This window comes from Aquarana catesbeiana, linkage group LG02 (assembly GCF_042186555.1).
Source record: "Aquarana catesbeiana isolate 2022-GZ linkage group LG02, ASM4218655v1, whole genome shotgun sequence".
NCBI classification, from domain to species: Eukaryota; Metazoa; Chordata; class Amphibia; order Anura; family Ranidae; genus Aquarana; species Aquarana catesbeiana.
In genome coordinates, this window is record NC_133325.1 from 305,941,111 (window position 1) to 305,962,739 (window position 21,629).

Below are 21,629 nucleotides of genomic sequence, written 5' to 3' on the forward strand. Positions count from 1 at the left end.
GCTCAGGCGTTACACAAGCTGGATGCTGGGATGCGTGGCTGGCATATTTAAAACTTGATACAAACAGGTAAAGAAACTATTTCATGATATGTAATATGATCTATCTAGTATTATTTAAATAACCCTTTAGTAATCTCTTTTGTCATCTGCCTTATGACTATTTACTTCTACAACCATTATGCATTATAAACACCAATATCAAGCTTCTATAGCCTATTTATTGAAACATGTATAACTTCTACCCATGAGATTTTTGTACAGCTAAGGTAGCAAACTGGAGTCTTCCTATTTGCTTACCCATATGCTGATACCAATATTACTGACCGATCTATACTTGGGTTGAATGCAACCTCACACAACAAAATAATTCTTGATTATCTATAGCAATAATAGAAAATATGTTGCATCATTTTAATGTCGCATATAAATTTATATTCAGAAAGTAGTTATGCATTTTTCTATATGATCATTATAAATATATGAAAAATATAAGAATAAAATATTCAGTTGATCCTTCAGGGTCCCACTGAAATCATATATGTAGTAACCAAACCATTTAAATTCAATTACGTCTTGTTTTCTGACATAATACATTTATTTTCAATAATTTATCTTTTTATTCTAAAGATATTGACATATAAGCAACCATGTATACACCATGCACACTTTACCCATATAGGAATAAAACACTATTTTTTATATGAGATACTATATACTTCCAATTTGCAAACCTATGTACAATTAATTCTTTGTTCACCAAATATTTACTCCTTTTACATCTTTTGATTTTCAGGGGTTCCCTCACCTCTAGCCTCAGTATATTGCTCTGGTCTGCACACATCCGGGAGGGACGGGGGTAGGTCAGACACCTTGCCCCATTTATTGGGACCACCACCAAGTAATTTTACTTAATACCAACCACGATTGTTCCAATGTTAACAAATATACCAGCAATAATGCCCCATGCTTCTCCGACTTTGGAGTTTTAAAGTAACTCAACGAACCATATTATAAGTGAGTGATTTATTATCTAACCATATACTGGATGAATATATCCATATGTATATTTCATGGTAACCCACTCATTTCTATATATTATAATTATTTTAGACGAATTGCTCTTTTCTGCTATATCCCTGAAGAAGGACACAAAAACATTGTTTATTCCGAAACGCGTTGGATGTGAGAAAAAGAGCCTTCATATAATCTATGCTTTATATCAACACCAAAAGCTATTAATTATGTAATATGCTCCGTTGAATGTATGATACAATATGTTTTTAATCTATATTTTGTTGAAATAAAAAATTTGTTTACTCTTTACACTCTGTTATAGATACTTATCATTTAAATATTTGTGAGCAAGTGCCTTTAAAGTCCACTCAGGGGAAATCCTTTTCTTGTATACTAAGTATATATAACAATAATGGCAGGCTTGGTGTGGAATTGGTGGCTTTGCATGCGGCGCGGTGAAGGTAGGAAGAAGATGAGACAGGCCACTTGTAGAGTTCTTAACAAAATTTCCAGCGGTTTCCGCACTCACTGCACAGAACAAATGTAGTCATCGGTTCATCAGCACTGCGTGTCTGCACCTGGGTAAAAGTGCAGTTTTTCTTCTTGCATTTGCCGCAGGAGAACAGATCAGTCGCCGTTCCTCCTGTCTTGGCCATCTGATGCTCCTGAATGGCTGCCTTAGTCATGGCTTTCCTCATCTCCTTTAGCTCATTGCTTGCCATTTCCTCACAGCTCATGTTGGCAATCTGCTCCGGGGTAATAGCACGTTCTTTCTTAAATCTGGATTCGTTGAGTCCTTCAAGTTGGCGATTCGGCTTCGGATCCGGTTCTTGTATTTCATGTCGGTGTTTTGCACCTCCCCATATACTACCTCCTCAATCTGTGCTGCCAACAGCTCACAATCTGAACCAATCGCAATGTGATCTCCATCAGTCTGCAGGGCTGCAGTTAACATCTCTCTGCACTTGGTCCGCACCGAGTCAGAGGTGATGGGAAGAGGGGGGAATCGGGTCATCTTTGGGGTGGTCGGTGTTTTTGGAGATTCAGGCTTCTTAGGCAAACTGGGATCCTTCGAGGAGGAGCTCTGATTCTTGTCCTTCCCCCGCTGGTCTGAGCCATCCAGCAGCTTCTTCCAGGACTTTATAAGAGTTTTGGACAGAGTGATCACCTCTTCTTCATCGCTTTGTTTCCTCAGAGCGTTCACCGACATGCCGATCCGGGTGGACTGCAGCATGTCCAGAGACATGGACATATTCTTCAGCTGATTGAGAAGATCCAACGCCCCATCCATGCTCTTCTTGGTCACCATCTTGTCCAGTTTTCTGGCGATATGCAGCACCTCCTCCACCTCCGGGGCCGCCATGTCTCCTCACCCGCCGGGCTGTCAGTACCAAGCCCTGATACCCCCTGCACCGACCCGCTGGACCCCGCCCCTCTCGGGTTTAAAGTTCCCCATCATCCACTCTTCACTGTCTTCTTCTGGTGCTTCCATTTTATGAAAAGGCATAATCTCTCCATCCGCACAAGAACTACTATCTCGCAGCAACTGCCAAAGGTATACGAAGAAAAGCTGGCCATTTTCCGCACCTGCTGCACAAACAAGATCAATGAAAAGAAGATCCAGCCAGAACACATCACCAACATGGACGAGGTCCTCCTCACGTTTGATATCCCCGTAAACTGTACTGTTGAGAAAACAGGGACCAGTATGGTATTTTTACGCACCACAGGAAATGAGAAGTCAACCCTCACTGTAGTTCTCGGTTGCCAGGCTAATGGCCAGAAACTACCACCCATGGTCATTTTGAAGAGGAAGACTTTGCCAAAAGAAAAGTTTCCGGTTGGCGTCATCATCAACGCTAACCCAAAGGGCTGGATGGACGAGGAGAAGATGAGTGAGTGGCTGAGAGAGATTTACGTCAAGAGACCGGATGGCTTTTTCCACAAATCTTCCACAAATCTCCGTCCCTATTGATCTGTGACTCCATGCGTGCCCATCTGACCGATACTGTCAACAAGTGAAGAAAACTAATTCGGAGCTCTGCCATCATTCCGGGTGGATTAACCAAAGAACTGCTAGATATTGGTGTCAACAGGTCGTTTAAAGTTAAATTGTGAGCTGTGTGAGAGCATTGGATGACAGAAGATGAACACACATTCACCAAGACAGGGAGGCAACGCCGGGTGAGTTATGCCACTATCTGCCAGTGGATCATGGATGCCTGGGTGAAGGTATCAGTCTCCAGTCTCATACGAGCTTTCAGGAAGGCCGGAATCATCACTGAACAGCTAAGTAACAGCAAAGAGACTGACTCGGATAATGATGAGAGGGATCCGGGCATGCTTGATGCCGAAATTGCCCAACTGTTAAACTCAGACACTGAAGATGAAGAATTTGATGGATTTGTGGTAGAGGAATAAACTGAAAAAGTGAGTGTATTGCTTTGTATTTTATGTGTTACAACTGAACAATGTTGAGGGTTATTGTGAAAGAGTTGAATAAAGTTTGACTTATCAGAGTTTTGTTTCATTTAATGCGCCTTATAACCCGATGCGCATTATGTATGAAAATAAACCCGTTAGCAGTCGATCATTGATATTGCGCCTTATAACCCAGTGCGCTTTATAGCCCGAAAAATACGGTATGCATTGTCTATTTTTTTGTTTTTTATGTCACCTCAGCTGCTTGTAGGCATAGGGTCAAAGATAAATGTTTATGCTTGGTGCTTATGCCAAGCTAAATATAGGAATAAGGAGTAGTTATGCTTTATGCCACCTAGGATGTGGACACTAGAGGAGACCAGAATACAGCCATTTAGACACCAAGAAGGTTTTGTCGCTTTGCTATACACTTTGGCTTTTGAGGCCTTTATATTACACTTAATCTTTAATGCTATTATGTGATTCTGCATTTGAGGCTTCAGTGAAGTCAAGTATAGAGAGCTGCCAAGCAAAATGATTGGAAACATTACCCACAATTCATAAACGTCTACTTGTATTATTGGTGGTGTGTACACATGCGGTATATGAGTAGGATGAGATTTGAATTATTCACTTGACACAAATATCTGTAAGTTTTCGTCTGTCTGAGGGAAAAAAGTTTTTCTGTGTTTGGTTTTCTGGTTAGTATGAGTTTGCTTTTTTTCCTTTAAATCCCCCCCAGTCTGTGTCTGCCCAGTATTTTCCAGAGGTCACAGCACACGTTGAGAACTGCTCTTCCTCTGCTCATAGAAAAATATTTTTTTTAATTTATAATTCATTATATATATTACTACAACTAATCTACAAATCAATTTAATAACTGAATAAACTATGTTACATAATAAAATAAATGGGCAACTCAAACTAACACGAATCTCATGTTTGATCCAATAGCAACCAGTCTGGAATCATAAAGCTGTATTTGATACTCATAGAATACCTGACGACTACTTAGTGAGATTTTTGAATATATCACATTGCAGGTGCTTTGCCCCCCGTCCTCCTCTCCAGGTCCAAGTATGTGGCCCCTTGCAAGCCTGGGGGACTGTGGACTTGCCTGGAGTTTACGGAGAGGACGTTTTTTAGCAATCTGGTTTGTGCGATACATCCTCACTCTTACATCTGCCCTATGGTAAATATACCTTTATGTGTATGGAGAGATATCTTTTGCACAATTCAAAATGTTTGAAACAATGTTTCATATACTGTTAAATGTCTTAATCAGAACTTTTTGATATATTTTCCCAGAATTAAAAAAAACCCTGAAGAAGACCAGAAATGAAAGGGTCGAAAGGCATTGGGGTATTCATGTGGATAGTACTATTTAAATTTAATTGGCAAATTATGTTTTCCTTGGGGTGTTTTTTGCCATGAGCATTGTTTTATGTCGTTGTTTGTGTCGAAAACCAGGGCTTGTATTTTAAAATTATATTCGTTGCATATTTGTATTTATCATTTACGTTTTGATCTAATAAAAGATTTCTGCATAATCATTCTTTTGCTGCCTAAAAAACCCCCTGGGGAAATCTTTCTATTTTTCTGTATGCTTTTGGCTTGTGCAGCTCTGGGGACTCCCATATATGTGTTTTCCAATTCTGCTCTTCCTCTGCTCATTTTAAGGGTATGAGTTAGGAAACGACATTGATATCTCTGGATACAGGGTTAGAAGATTCATGGCTAGTTTTCTACTTTTTTGTACAGATCAACAGCCCTGTACACTTAAAACAGTCACTGTGAGGAGTATTTTCCTGAATTGAATCTAAACATATTAACACAACACTGTTTTGGTTCACATCTTAATTGTATTAGTGCATTACATTTTTGAAAAGGTCTTGCTTATTTCTAGGAGCAACTTTACACTGCAAACTGTAAAAATGTTGATATGGTTTTGCAAAGATCTATCTTTGCCTTCACATGATAACCTATGCCATTCACAAACAACAATAATAGTAATGGTAAACAATGATTACCTCCACTTAGTAATCCTTGGGCATTTGACCAACACAACAAGCAAATAAAAAGTAGCCATGAATAAGTATGAGTGAATGTGCTTGGGTTTGGTTTGTGTGCCATTTTCTGTGGTAAAGTCCAACTTTTGCAAACTTTATTTCAAACCTCATCCTCCCATTTATGCAACTTCAGGGGTGGAATGCAAAAAAAAATTCCTTTTTTACATGTTTGAAAGATGTCTAAAAACTGTATGTGTTTATAGAACAATATAATGCCTGTGGATAGTGTCAGTGGTACCATATTCTGGCATCACGTATTATGGATGTGTGATTGATTTTTTACATTTAGCCAGGCCTAAATACAGCAGCAGAACCACAATCTGATTAATTTTAAATTGAAAAAAAGTATTTTAGGTAGTTTTGCTTGTAACACAAGATGTTTTATTCAGCTGTAACAGGTCTTAATTGACTGGTGGAAGTAGCAGCCACAACAGATCTAAATTCTATAGGAAAGTTTACTCTTACAAATAAATAATGCTTAAGCCCCCAACTAAATTAAACATGACAAATCCAAAAAGTTTTATAGCATAGTTTGTGAGCTTTTTTCTAAAAAGTGTAATAAAATGTTAAACACGGTCCACAAAAAACACTTCAAAAGAACAATCCCCTCCCATCTAACCTAAATTATTCCCCAAAATATTCCAGAAAAGTGTGCCAGCCCAGGCTGGAGGTGATTTTAATCAAGAAGTCAAAATTCACTGAAAAAAAGACAGAAAATGTGTTCAGTCCATGTACACATGCACTCCCTTAGTTTCTGTCAGAAATCATGAAATCAGGCCAAGACAGAAGTACAGTTAAATCACACTTGTTTATTAATAAAAGTAAAAAGAACAAACATAGTCAAAACATAGCCAAGGTTCAGTAACAGGAATGGATAGTCAGCCAAGCCAGAAGTCGGGGATCAATGTAGTGGAACAGCAAGCAGGATCTGGAGCCAGAAGGGATGTCAGCAAAGCAAGTCTTGAACAGGATTGCAGGAGATAGTTTCTGTGATGTTGACCAAGGTGAAGGCAGAGATCCTCTGGACTGGACGGCTTAAGTAGGCAGGACTAACGAGCAGGATATCATCAACAGCTGAGTAACTGTGGAGAGATAGGAGCTTGCAATTAGCCCGAAAGCTGAGTGGCCAGCTCAGAGAAGGAAGGGCTGAGCCCAGCCCTGACAGTACCCCCTCCTCAATGACCCCTCCCCCTCGGAGGACCACCAGGCTTGAGGGGAAAACTTCAATGGAAATCACGGAGGAGGACAGGGGCATGCACGTCCGAGGATGAGACCCAGGAGTGTTCCTCCGGACCATACCCTTTCCAAGGCACCAGGTATCTACAGGAGTCAAAAATGGACAGTACTTCATACTCCTCATGGTTCTCAACCTGTACAGGGTTAGGACGTGGCACAGAGGTGGTAAAGCAGTTGCAGACTAAAGGTTTTAATAAGGAGACATGAAATACATTTGAAATACGCTTATTGGATGGAAGGTCTAATGCGTAAGCCATTGGGTTAATCCAGCGAAGAATATGGAAAGGCCCAATAAATCGAGGTGCAAACTTCAGTGAAGGAACACGAAGTCGGAGGTTGTGAGATGACAGCCAAACCCTGTCCCCAACCTGGTAGGAAGGCCCTAGCAGGTGTCTGCAGTCAGCATGGAGTCTTTACTTATCATTATCATGTCGCAAAGCCTCCTGGACTTGTGCCCAAGTGGAACGAAGACCACGGAGATGCTCCTCTAACGCAGGAATACTCTGCGGAACAAACGATTCAGGCAACATGGAGGGTTCTAAACCATAATTCGCCATAAATGGGGACAATGGGGAAGCAGAATTCAAGACACTGTTGTGAGCAAACTAAGCCCATGGTGATAGGTCTGACCAGTTGTTATGATGGTCAGAAATATAGCAATGTAGGAATTGCTCCAAGGACAGATTGGCTCGTTCTGCGGCCCCATTAGACTGCGGGTAATATGCAGAGGAGAAAGCAAGCTGAATTCCCAACTGTGCATAAAAGGCTCGCCAGAATCGGGACACAAACTGACTACCCCCTGTCCTGAGACAATCACCTTCAGTAGCCCATGTAAGCGAAAGGTCTCCCGGGTAAATATGGAAGCCAGTTGCTTAGAAGTGGGCAACTTCTTAAGTGGAATACAATGACACATCTTTGAGAACTGGTCCAACCACCATAAGGATAACTGTGTTGCCCTGGGAGTTGGGTAACTCCACAATGAAATTTATAGACAGGTGGGTACAGGGCCTCTCTCTATTGGGTATGGGTTGTAGGAGGCCCACTGGAAGGTGTCGTGGAGTCTTACTCTGAGCAGACAAGGAAAACAGGCAGCTACGAAAGCAGTTACATCAGCACATAGACTAGGCCAGAATTGTTGGGAAATGGCCCAAAAGAATTGATTCCTCCCAGGGTGGCAAGCAGCCTTGGGAGAATGGCAAGTCTAGAGCACGGCAGTACGGAGACTCTCTGGGACAAAGCAGCGGTCACTGGCTTTCTCAGGAGGAGCATGGACCTGAACATAGAATTTTGTCATCCAAAGGAAAAGTGAGACTGGTGTGAACCGTAGCCAGAATATGATCAGGAGGAATCACAGGAACCAGAACCGACTCCAACTTGGAAGTGGAAGAAAGTTGTTGTGACAAGGCGTCAGCCCTTACATTCTTAGTATCGGGTAAGAATGAAACAATGTAGTTGAAACTGAAACAAGAACTTGACAAGAAAAGAGCCCATCACACCTTTCTGGGAGAGAGGTGTTTAGCCTCAAACAAGAATGTGAGATTCTTATGGTCAATAAGAATGAGAACTAGCACAGTGGTACCTTCGAGGAGATGTCTCCATTCTTTCATGGTTAAAATGATCGCCAACAGCTCTCTGTCATCAATCTCGTAATTGCACTCTGCAGGTGACAATTTCTTGGAAAAGTAGCCACAAGGATGCATAGCGCTTTCAGAGGTAGGACATTGAGAAAGAAAGGTGCCAACTCCAGTCTCAGAAGCATCAATCTCAAGGATAAAAGGTAAGTAGGATCAGGATGTGCCAACACAGGAGCAGAAACAAAGGCAGTCTTGAGACTCTCAAAGGCCTTAATGGACTCCGGAGACCAACTCTGTGGTTTACAGTCCTTTCTGGTAATATCAGTCAGGGGCTTGACCAGAGATGAGAAGTTATGAATAAACTTTCGATAATAGCTGGCAAAGCCCGGGAAACGCTGCAGAGGACGTAAACCCACGGGTTAGGGCCACTGTAGAACTGCCTCTGGGTCCATCGAAAAACCAGCATTGGAAATTACATAACCCAGGAATTTAACCTGTTCACAATGGAACTCGCACTTCTCCAGTTTGCAATAGAGATTGTTCTCTCTTAGTTTCTGAAGCACACAACAGACATCCGTGTGGTGGCTCTCCAGAGACTTGCAAAATATTAGGATATCATCGATATAAACCACTACACATAACTGCAACAAATCTTGGAGGGCATCGTTAATAAATTCCTGGAAAGCTGCTGGGGCGTTACAAAGGCCAAAAGGCATTACAAGGTACTCATAATGACCTGTTCTGGTATTAAACGCAGTTTTCCACTTGTTGCCCTCCTTAATCCTCACAAGATTGTATGCCCCTCTCAAATCAAGCTTTGTGAAAACCATTGCTCCCTTGAGGCGGTCAAATAATTCCGTAATCAACGGAATCGGATAGGCATTCTTAATCGTGAAATGATTGAGACCCCTATAACCAATACAAGGTCTCAGTTCACCACTCTTCTTCTTCACAAAGAAGAAACGAGCACCAGCAGGAGACGATGATTTGTGGATGAAATCTCAAGAAAGTGCGTCTGCAACATACTCCTCCATGGCCTTATCCTCCAAGATCGACAAAGGATAAACCTGGCCACGAGGGGGTATGGCACCAGGTTGAAGGTCAATTGTGCAATCATACGACCAGTGTGGAGACAAACTACCAGCTTGACCTTTGTCAAAGACATTGCTAAAATTGTGGTACTCCTCCGGTAGGGAGGAGAGTGAAGAGGTGCACAGGACCTTGGCTACCTTCTGGAAGCATGTCTCACTGCATTGTGGTGACCAGGAGAGAACCTCAGCACGAAGCCAATCAAAATAGGGGTTGTGCCTCTGTAACCAAGGATAACCAACTACCAGCGGAAACTTAGGTGAGGAAATAACTTGGAATTGGATTATCTCATGGTGAAGAGCTCCTACAGCCATGGACAACGGAACCGTCTCATGAGTCACATGGGCAGGCTGTAGAGTTCTCCCATCAAGAGGCTCAATGGCAAGTGGAGTGTCACTCAGCTGCAGCGGAATTGAGTGCTTCGATACAAAGGCAGCATCAATGAACAGGCCTGCAGCTCCAGAGTCGATAAGAGCCTGAACCTCGACGGACGACTCAGCCCAAGAAAGGGTAACTGGAACCAGGGGCTTATCCTTCTGGATAACTGGGGATGAAACAATGCCGCCTAAGGTCTGTCTGTGACAGGACCTCAAGCATCGGGCGTTCCCTGGATGGGTAGGACAGGACTTCAAAAAGTGACCTGCCTGGCCACAATAAAGGCACAATCTCTCCCTCCACCTAAAGGCTCTCTCAACTGCAGAGAGACATGTGAAACCCAAGTGCATGGGCTCACCTTCACTGACTGACTCGGTACCAGGAGGCATGGGAGGTGAGGGAGGCACGAGTGGGACTGCAAAGCTTGGAGACAAACGTACAGGAGGCTTCCGCAAGCTCTCCTTAAAAGAGAGTCTTTCTCTGAGTCTGGAGTCAATGAGGATGGCAAACGTGATCAACTTCTCCAGCTCAGTGGGTATATCTCGGGCTGCTATCTCATCCTTGATGGTATCCAAGAGACCATGAGAAAAAGCAGCCACGAGGGCCTCATTGTTCCACGCAACCTCTGCTGCCAGAGTATGGAATTCAATGGCGTAGTCGGCAACAGTTCTCATACTCTGATGGACATGAAGCACTTGGCAGCAGGTGCGGGAACGTCAAATACCCTTTTAAACGAAGCCATAAACTCAGGGTAGCTCAAGACAACAGGTTTTTGTATCTCCCATAGAAGGTTTTCCCAGGTCAATACTCTCTCAGAAAGCAAAGATATCACAAAACCTACTTTGCTTCTGTCCATGGGAAACGCCTGGAGCAGCATCTCAAAGTATATCTCAACCTGGTTGAGAAACCCTCTGCATTGGACTGGATCACCCCCAAATCACTGGGGAAGCGGAGGGAAACCAGACATACCTCTTATAGAGGTCATACTCGAGGCAGGTGCCTGCACAGAGACTGGAGCAGCAGCAGGGTTAACTGCAACATAGGTTGTACCAGGGCGGGCACAGTGGGAGATTCCAGGTGAGCCATGTGACTCAGGAGTGTTTGTAATGTCATAGCAAACTGATCAATGCGGTGATACAGTCCATTCCGTCTTCTGAATTCATGGCCTTCGCCTACTGTCAGAAACCATGAAATCAGGCTGAGACAGAAGTACAGTTACACTTGTTTAGTAATAAAAGTAAAAAGAACAAACCTAGTCAAAACATAGCCAAAGTTCAGTAACAGAACGGAGAGTCAGCCAAGCCAGCAGCCAGGGATCAATGTAGTGGAACAGCAAGCAGGATCTTGAGCCAGAAGGGATGTCAGCAAAGCAAGTCTTGAACAGGATCGCAGGAGATTGACACAGTTTATGTGATGTTGACCAAGGCGAAGGCAGGGATCCTCTGGACTGGACGGCTTAAGTAGGCAGGACTAATGAGAAGGATATCATCAATACCTGAGTAATTGTGGAGAGATAGAAGCTGGCAATTAGCCGACAGCTGAGTGGCCAGCTCAGAGAAGGAAGAGCTGATTAGTGAGACAATTGGGAGGCTTATAAATCAAAATTTGAGTTTTATATGAATGAAAAAAAACATAATTACTGTACTGACTCCATTCACAGTATGTAAAAACTTTTACTAGGTTGCAGTTTCAGTGTGAGTGAGCAGGTAGGTTTTAATGAAGAGAACAAATTAGAGTGTATTGTTGTAAAGAAAAAAAAAAGAGACTTTTGCACTTTATGTAAACAGCATTATTGGTCTTCAGTTTTATAGGTAAAGAGGCACATTTTAGTCAAGAAATCAACATTAGACTGTATTATTTTAAAAAGCCAAAACAAATTATAGTTGATGTACACTATGTGAACAGCTTAAGTGGGCTGCAGTTTAAGAGGGAGAGACCATACAGGTTTTCATCAAAACATCAAAATTGTTTCACAAAAAAGAGACAAATATTGTACAGACTTGATTCAGATAAGCAGCTTTAAAAGGCCATGTTTTGAAAGGGAGTGACAAGGGAGAGTTTAATAAATAAAAATCATAATGTTTTTATTTTAGTAAATAAACCTCGACACACAAAAAAAAATTTGTGTCGCCACCCCTCCTCTCCTGTGACTGACAGACTAATTAGGAGACGTATGCATGAGCATGAGAGAAGGGGCGTGCGTCTCGCAGCCAATCACACAGATTGCTCCCAAAAGGAGCTCCTGCCTGAGGAGACTGATTCAGACTTTTAGCAGGAGGGAGCCGAGCAAATGTTATGAATCATTGCTCAGTGGGACACTGTCCACACTTATATATGCACATCTCTGCTAACGGAGGAGGGGGGAGACATGCTTTCACTCTCATCATTATCAACATAGCCGGACAGCTTCACACAGATTTAACCCCACAGCTGCCAGGGAGAGAGCTGAGCAGGAGGATACAATTAACCCCTCAATGGCTGGTCACATTTAATGTAATGCCATACTTTCAAGTAGTAATTACACAGTAAAAGTCCCAAGCAATTGAGGGGTTAATTGAATCCTCCTGCTCAGCTCACACCCTGGCAGCTGTGGGGTTAAATCTGTGTGAAGCTGTTTGGCTCTGTTGATAATGATGAGAGTGAAAGCATGTCTCCTCCTTCCTCCTCCATTAGCAGATATAACCACAGATAAGTGTCGGCAGTGTCCTGCTGTGTACTGATTCATGACATTTGCTAGGCTCTCTCCTGCTATGAAACTCAGCACCCCCTGTGCCTCAAATGCCACCCAGTGTTTGAGGATAACTGATTTCACAGTCTTCATCTGGGCATTCAAGCTGAGCTAGTGTGATTGCCAGGAGAAAGAGGGAGTGTAGTGTGATTGCCAGGGGAAAAAGGGAGCAGTGCAATCATGGGAGGGCATCTATTGACACCCTCCCGGCACTGGAAGCCATCGCTGTAGCCATCATTCGGTTATAGCGCAGGTGGAAAGTGATTAAATACACTGTGGCACAGGGTTTTGTTAAAATAAAAGTCACATTTATGAGTTAAGTCTTGACCAGTGGGGGTATAGGTGGGACATACCCAGTAGGTAGGCTGACATGGAGCCATCAGGAAATAGCATTTTCAGAAGGAGGTCAGCTTCTTACTATACAGATTTGCTTCACCATCACCTTCCAAAACAACATTTTCTACCTTCTCCCTATGTAGCATTGCATTTGCTACATATTAGCATAGGTTCACTTTAACAAATGTAGTAAAATTTGTTTTAAGACATAGTATAGACAGGAAAAAGGTACAAATGATTTTGCTGCTTGTAAACATACGGTATTAAAGCGTTTCTTAACCCAAAAAAAAAACAAACCCTGATCCTGTTCTCTTAAAGCATGTTATACAGCACGGTGCTTGTGCTGTGTCATTCGGCCCCCTGTATACCCTAAAAAACCTGGCTGATCCTGCCTGGCTATACCCCCCCCTGCAAACAGACCATGATAATCATGGCTGCTAATCCACTGATACTGTGGTCTATTTGCGTGATTCTGTCAGCCGCAGCTCTCCCTGTCTGTGTCCTCTGTCCCCCTCCCCCCTGCCCTCCCTGCTCGTACCTGGGTCACCCCCCCCCACTCCTGCTCCTCTCTTACCTATCATAAATCTTCTTATCCCCATTAGAAAATGTCTCCCAGTGCCTGTGTAATGTAAAAACTCCACCCATCTGTACCTGTTTAAACGGCTCCCTGCGCCCAGCTGATCCTCGGCTCTCTCCTCTCTCCCCCACCTCTCCAGCTGATGTAAGCGGACGGCTCAGCCCCACCCACTGCAACTGTGAGCCGAGACAGAAGAGAGGAGAGCAATCAGCTGTGTGCCCGGAGCGGAGCTTGTATCGTTACAGATCGGCTGATTTTTTATATTACACAAGCACAGGGACACATGTTTTTATGATATAGAGGGAATAAGAAGATTATATTACAGTGGCTTAACAACCACTTTAAATATAGTACAGTATAGTACATTGCAGTGATAAAATTATCTGTTCTACTTAGAGGCTGAACATTAACGTGCTTTATGAAAGTTACACTTTATTGCTATAAATAATTAAACTCTTTTACATTTGTCCAAAGAATAACATAGTGTCAATGACATGGAAGCTGGCAACCTGCAAACATCAGCATCTACATTTACAGCTACAGCTACAATTCCCTGTGGTTTTTTGTACAATTTATGCCTCATTTAAAAAACAGTATCTTGGGGTAAAAGACATCAAGTGTTTTGAAATTATGAAAAGAAAATAAATAATTTCAGTTGCCAGGGAAACTATATATATATATATATATATATATATATATATATATATATATATGTATCTATGCTTTTTCTGACTTTTCTATGACTACTCATTAAAAAGCAGCAAAAGGCAATCTCTGTATCCTCAATATCGTCATATATCAGTCACTGGCCCAACAGTCTAACAAGACCCCATACAAGACCGCCTGGGAGAGTGACTTCTCACTCAACTGGGACATAGAGAGATGGCGGGCCTCCTTCTCTAGATCCTACAAGGGCATTGGGAATATCTCACTAATTGAATCCAGCCTCAAGGTTATTACCAGATGGTACCATACCCCTGACAGACTGGCCAAAATGTACCCAAAAACAGATCCCCGGTGCTTCCGAGTCTGCCAACTTACAGGCTCCATGGCCCACATATGGTGGGAGTGTCCCAGAATAAGCACGTTCTGGAGCAAGATTTTCTCCCTGATCCAAAAAGTCTCGGATCTCCAGCTGCTGAGAACCCCAGCCATAGCTCTGCTCAATGCAAATCTCCCCAAAACATCGAAACACAATCGCAAACTAGTACACTTCATTTTTTTGGGAGCCAAGCTTACTATTGCCAAAGCCTGGAAACAACCCAAGGTCTCCTTTAAGGCTGCTATACGTAAAATATCCTGGATCATGTCCCAAGAGAAACTTACTAGCATTCTTCTCAACACCAAAACACAGTTTGAAGCTACCTGGGAACCCTGGGCCCGTCATATGGGCATCTCCCTTATACCAGGAGTTCAACCATAAATTTCACTGGCCCATCAGGGGCCACATAATCCTCTCCTGTTGATAGAATCTTTATGCTCTACCCCCCTCTTTGCCCCCCTACTCTTCCTCTCCCCCCCGATACCTCCCCCCTCATAGCCCTCCAAGGTAAATGGAGGGACTCTCCGGCTTTAGTGCAATATGACCTTCATTCAGAGGACTAACCCGTTGGAGCAATCGAATCAGGCTACAGAAGCCCTAATCTTTCTGTTAGACTCAAGACCTAACTAGTGATGTTATGTGAAATGGGGGCTTGTAGAGATTCGGCCAGGCACAGCATGATCCCATTAGGGGTGCTGGCGGAACCTCTCCCTGTCCCTCAGTACTTTAGACCTCAGGCCCGGTCGTGATCATAGAGATGAAGGAGCCAAAGCGGCAGCTCGGTTATCTGTCCTTCTGTTAAAGTTAACCTGATGTCTGACAGGTGGTTTTTGTATTTCATCTCCAGTGGGTATTGTTTTGTACAATTGAAATAAAATAAAATATTTTGAAAGATAAAAAGCAGCAAAAGGCATAAATGAAACTCATTTAACTATAAGTGTATAGCATGCTATTGCATCCATGTTTAATACCCTGCTTTATTCACTAAAAAAGCACAGTAATTATTTTATCTTCTCATATTTTGAACAAATATTGAGAGTTATGGCAGCTTTACGGATATCATAAACCTTCAACTAATAGACTTTGCAACTCGGCTTTTTACACTGCATATACAGTAGATATGCTTGAACTTAAATAGACTGGAAAGTGGTTTTGTACATCATTTCTATCTGTATCTATTATTGTCAGGACTAAAAACATGAAATAGGTAAATATAGGTGAAATGTGTATCTAGGAAATATTCAATTTAAATAGTAGATGTTTATTTAGCAAGCAGCTGGAGCTCTGTTCTTTCTAGTCATTCCATAGTGTTGAAAAATTCTAGTTGTCTACAAGGATCAATAGCTTAAAATTAAATTTTCATACACATTTTCATAGTATTGAATCACCCCTTATCAAATTTCTCAGCCAGACATTTTAAACAGAAGGGATGGATAGAAGCTCTTTCCTCTCTCTGGGTGTGCTTGCCATGTGAGAGTTTGATAATGCATACATTTAAAAACAAATCCAAAAAAACTGACTTCCAACCATTACAGATTCCCTTTAAACAAAATCAGCCCACTAAGTATTTCAATGCTTTGCTAGCATAAGTCCTCTAAAATTCATCAAGCATGGTATACAACTTTGTCTATCATATCAGCTTAAAAATGACAATAAAATCAAGTGAAACCCACCCACTGGGGTGGAGAGAAAGTGCTGCTAGCCCAAAATAAGATTCATTTTGAAAAATTGCTCCCAAGGGCCTATAGGCAGCTAGAAAAAATGGACTGAATAGAATATATAAAAAAAGTTCTTTATTGCGTACAAATATATGAAAAAAACACACAAATTAAAAAAGGACATGAGCTCTGGTATGCATGGTATCCGAACATGAGATGCCAATGTTGTCAATGACAATGTTAATGAGATATCAAATGCAAATAGCAATAAAACAGTTTCTTAACACTAAATGCTATTGTTCAGAGAAGAGCCCCAACGCATTTTGACCACATATTGTTCTGATCTTCCTCAAATTGAAATATTGTGCATGACCAGAGTCAATTAAAAACATATAGGCAGGGTAGTTTCCAGGTGGTAATCTGTCCAAGGAGTATGGAAAGGGCCCACACTATCCGATGGAAAGTCACACAGACTAAATGTCAGACAAAGGAAAAGGGAGCACAGACATACCCATAAGTGGCCTTAGTTGGTAAATAACATTCAAATCACAGCTGACACTGATGGGAATTCTTTCAACAGTGTATATGTATATATCCCACTTGATTATATAATAAATTCAAATGTGATAGCATTTAGTATTAAGAAACTCTTTTTTGTTATTTGCATTTGTAACATTGACATCTCATGTTTGAATACCATGCATACCAGAGCTCATGTCGTTTTTAATTTATGTGTTTTTTTCATATATTTGTATGCAATAAAGATCTGTTTTGATATATTCTATTCAGTCCAATTTTTTCTAGCTGCCTATAGGCCCTTGGGGGTAATTTTAAAAAAAATCACAATGAAAAGCAAAATACCAATATAACTAACAAACAATAATTCACCACAACATAAAATTTTAAAAAACAAGCTGATTGATAAATGATACAATGATATGCGTGTGTCCTGTTCCTGTGTCCTGACATTAACAATGTCAGAATCTTAAAGATGGTCTAGTTTTTTTTGTACTTTATTCTCTCTGGTATCTAGTATTTTATCTTTATATTCCCCTAGTGTCTAGTGGCTTTTCTGTTTGTATTGCGCTGCATTCTTGTAGTTTGTTGTGGCCATTTTCTCATCACATAAAACATTACCTCTGTACCTCTGATATAAATATACCGCGTGTGTATATATATATATATATATATATATATATATATATATACACACAGTGGGGACGGAACGGAAAGTATTCAATCACTCTTTGTTATATTGCAGCAATTTGCTAAAAATCATTTTAGTTCATTTTTTTTTCCTCATTAATGTACACACAGCACCCCATATTGACAGAAAAACACATAGTTGTTGACATTTTTGCAGATTTATTAAAAAAGAAAAACTGAAATATCACATGGTCCTAAGTATTCAGACCCTTTGCTCAGTATTTAGTAGAAGCACCCTTTTGATCTAATACAGCCATGAGTCTTTTTGGGAAAGATGCAACAAGTTTTTCACACCTGGATTTGGGGATCCTCTGCCATTCCTCCTTGCATTCTTCCTTCCAAAACTTTAATCTTCTTCCGGTGAAGCCATTCCTTTATTGATTTGGATGTATGCTTTGGGTCATTGTCATACTGAAAGATGAAGTTCCTCTTCGTGTTCAGCTTTCTAGCAGAAGCCTGAAGGTTTTGTGCTAATATTGACTGAGATTTGGAACTGTTCCTAATCCCCTCTACCTTAACTAAGGCCCCTGTTCAAGTTGAAGAAAAACAGCCCCAAAACATAATGCTGCCACCACCATGCTTCACTGTGGGTATGGGGTTCTTTTAGTGATGTGCAGTGTTGTTTTTTCACCAAACACATATTTTGGAATTATGGCCAAAAAGTTAACCCTTGGTTTCATCAGACCATAACACATTTTCCCACATGCTTTTGGGAGACTTCAGATGTGTTTTTGCAAAATTTAACCAGGCTTGAATGTTTTTCTTAATAAGAAAAGGCTTTCATCTTGCCCCTCTACCCCATAGCCCAGACATATGAAGAATATGGGAGATTGTTGTCACATGTACCACACAGCCAGTACTTGCCAGATATTCCTGTAGCTCCTTTAATGTTGCTGTAGGCCTCTTGGCAGCCTCCCTTACCAGTTTTCTTCTTGTCTTTTCAACAATTTTGGAGGGACGTTCAGTTCTTGGTAATGTCACTGTTGTGCCATATTTTCCCCACTTGATGATGACTGTCTTCACTGTGTCCCATGGTATATCTAATGCCTTGGAAATTCTTTTGTACCCTTCTCCTGACTGATACCTTTTAACAATGAGATCCCTCTGATGCTTTGGAAGCTCTCTGCAGACCATGGCTTTTACTGTAGGATGTGAGTAAAAAAATGTCAGGAAAGACCTACTAGAACAGCTGAACTTTATTTAGAGTTAATCAGAGGCACTTGAAAATGATGGCAGGTGTGTACTGACTCCTATTTAACATGAATTAGAATGTGATTGCTTAATTCTAAACACAGCTACAGCCCCAGTTATAAGAGGGTGTGCGCACTTATACAACCGTATTATTTTGTTTTTTTATTTTTACTTTCCCCTAAAAGATTTCAGTTTGTTGTGAACTAATTAACCAAAACCAGAATAGTTAAAATAACAAAACAGTCCACAAGTGTTATGATGATAGATCCTATAAACTCCTGGTGTCAATCTCCACCATCCACCACCTTTTAGTGATCTTGTGCCCTGGACGATATCAACCCATGATGAAACACGTAGATCAGAGTGACACACTGGTGTTACCAGAACAAGAGAGGATACCCCCTAAATGGGACTTTGACAGACCACCAACTCAATGATAAAAAATATCTTTAATGATAAGAATAAAAAAAGACAAGTGTCATATACACATTACATGAATGTATAAAATACATCACAAAAGAAACCAAACCAAAAAAATGTATTATAAATACAGGTACAGATCAACATATGTACTCTCCTAGGGGTAGTGTACCCTGATACCCAATGCGTTTCCAGTATTCTGATACCTTCATCAGGGGATGAGAGTCGATAATTTAACATATGTAATAGTTCTAGTAGAATGATTCCATATTGGGAAGCACCAAGGGCAAATAAGTCCCAATAAACCTATAAGGTGGACGTCAGACAGCAATGACTGAATCCCTATATATGCACTATACCTGCAACATCTACATAGATTAATGGAGTAAGCATAGTACAAGCTGTCATACAGGCCTGGAATGTGGGCTGAGTGACAAGCGAATAATATCCGAGCATTCCTACATATTAGTGTCCTGTAGCTGTCAGATTTCGGTGTGTGGCGTGCTCCCTGTGTGTCGGTGCCTGCAAGATTGGTAACTGGCGTTACCAATTCCCATGTGTCCTTGAAGGACGTGTTCATTTGTTTGTGTACCGGCTGACACATTAAACCCAAGGAGCATTTTATCAGCTTATGCTGTAAGTGCAATATTTTATAATCTAATAACATTTTAGAGGCTTTTTACACTATGTGGAGCATTTTGGTTTTTTGGGGAAATCTATGCATATAACACGGTGACACGGGGCGATACAGTGTAGGAGAGTTACCTGATCCGGTGAAAAGCCTTGGCTGAGTTTTAAGCCACAAGCGCAAATGACCCCTTGTAATGAGGGGTCCACAGGAGCTGGTAAGCACTTTTTTTAGCTTTTGGTGGAGGCACTGATGCACAAGATCACTAATGGTGGAGATTGACACCAGGAGTATATAGGATCTATTTTGTTATTTTAACTATTCTGGTTTTGGTTAATCATAATTTGTTCTATATAGCCCAATTCTATATTTTTTTGTTTTTATACTGTGTTTATGTCTCACAGGAGATTTACTGCTTATAATTTTTTATATTTTTTTGTTTATGAGGTCATCTAATAGCGCAGTTTTTTTCACTTTTTTATGTTGTTCAGCTGAGTTGTACAGTTTATAGGTCACATTAAAAGGTGGAAAAAGTTCTGAAATTATTTATGTTTGTCTCTTTTTTCACATCACAGAAACTTGACAATTTAACAGGGGTGTGTAGACTTTTTATATCCACTGTATGTATATAAATCCGATATACATACATTACATAACCTGTTTGTTATAACAAGAAAATATCTGGCAGCTACTAAAATCCTTCCTAGTGAAATTCTTATTAATACCAAATGAATACAGATTTCAACATTTTGCCACAATTAGAAAATGTAAAATGTTGAATTACAAATTCATTTGGTATTAATTTGATTTCCACTTTGTTATTTAAAGTGCGAGCCAGGGTAAAATAAAATAAAAATAAATGAAGTACATCTCTGCTATACATGCACATTTACATTTTATCCCTTTAAATATTATGTATATACAGAAAGATACCCGTTGTTCTGCCAGAAATGCTAAGCTCCTCATTCCTATTGTGGACTTGCAACACACAGCATTTTTTTGGAGTGTTGGTAGTGTCAGTCCTGCCCAGTTTTCTTTTGTCAAGTAGGGATGAGCTTTAGCTTTGGACCAAAATATAAGTCTTGCCTGTCTTAACTAAATGGGATGTTTATTTCCCATGCCAAGTTAAACCTCTGCTGTTAAATGTAGCAGCTTCCCACTCAAGCTATTTTTTTTAGGAAACTAGTAAAAACTGGGTTTCTAGTCTTCAACTGTGAGCTGGGAATCATTGGCTGAAAGCTGAATTTAAACAAAGGGCAGAGATGTTGCTTGACCATGTTTAGTAAATTACATTGACCAAATACGACCATGGCCAAATTTGGTCAATTACATCAGCCCCGTCCCCATCCCTTTCTCTACAAACCAGGTGTCAGATGAGAATCTATCATTTAGCGAGGAGTTGTGTCTTGATTGCACATGTTGGTGGGTCAACATGGTTTTACTTTTAGATCGACTGGCTTAATTCATTGTAATTGATGAGGATCTGTATCACTGGACAATGTAATTGATGATGGATTTACATTGTGGGAATTTTTTTAATCTAGGACTTGTCAAAGTGTGTGTTGTGTCTATTTAATGTTTATCATTTTTGTGAATTATTAGGGGTATGTACCCCTTACTCATTCACCAGATGCCTATAGACACCTTGCCAGTAGACCCCCCACAACCACTGAGCCAGGGTTGTGGGGTGATCAACCTCATCTACAAGGTACCCACCTTATGTTGAGGGCGTGTTGGCCTGCTATGGTTTGGGAAGGGAAGATCTTGGGGAGAATGATTGGGGGGTCCCCCTCAAAATCCATATCAAACTTTCATCAGGAATATTTTTTTTCCATTTTTGCTGTGGAATGTATTACAGATAAAGTAACATTTTAGAAAGAAAATGGCAAAGAGAATTGTTACTTATTGGAACATTAAATGGTGTTTTTTTTTTCTTTATAAATGTCATTTTTCCTGTACGTTGTACATAGTAGATTGTATCATTGTATATGTCATACATGAGCTCCACTACAGAGGCAAGTTTAGGGCATCCCCTATACGCATAATATTTTAATTGTGCATTTTT

The 21,629-nt window shown here is 40.9% G+C and overlaps 2 protein-coding genes across 2 annotated transcripts in view; both read right to left on the reverse strand.

The window, feature by feature from the left end:
• GABRG3 (gamma-aminobutyric acid type A receptor subunit gamma3) overlaps positions 1-21,629 on the reverse strand; it is a 1,294,012-nt gene that overhangs the window by 1,258,637 nt on the left and 13,746 nt on the right. The window lies entirely within an intron of this gene.
• On the reverse strand, positions 1,419-2,459 carry LOC141129887 (transcription elongation factor A protein 2-like). The gene is given in 2 exon segments (XM_073617928.1): positions 1,419-1,777; positions 1,780-2,459. Coding segments are annotated over 2 exon segments (864 nt in total). The 5' UTR covers positions 2,378-2,459; the 3' UTR covers positions 1,419-1,511.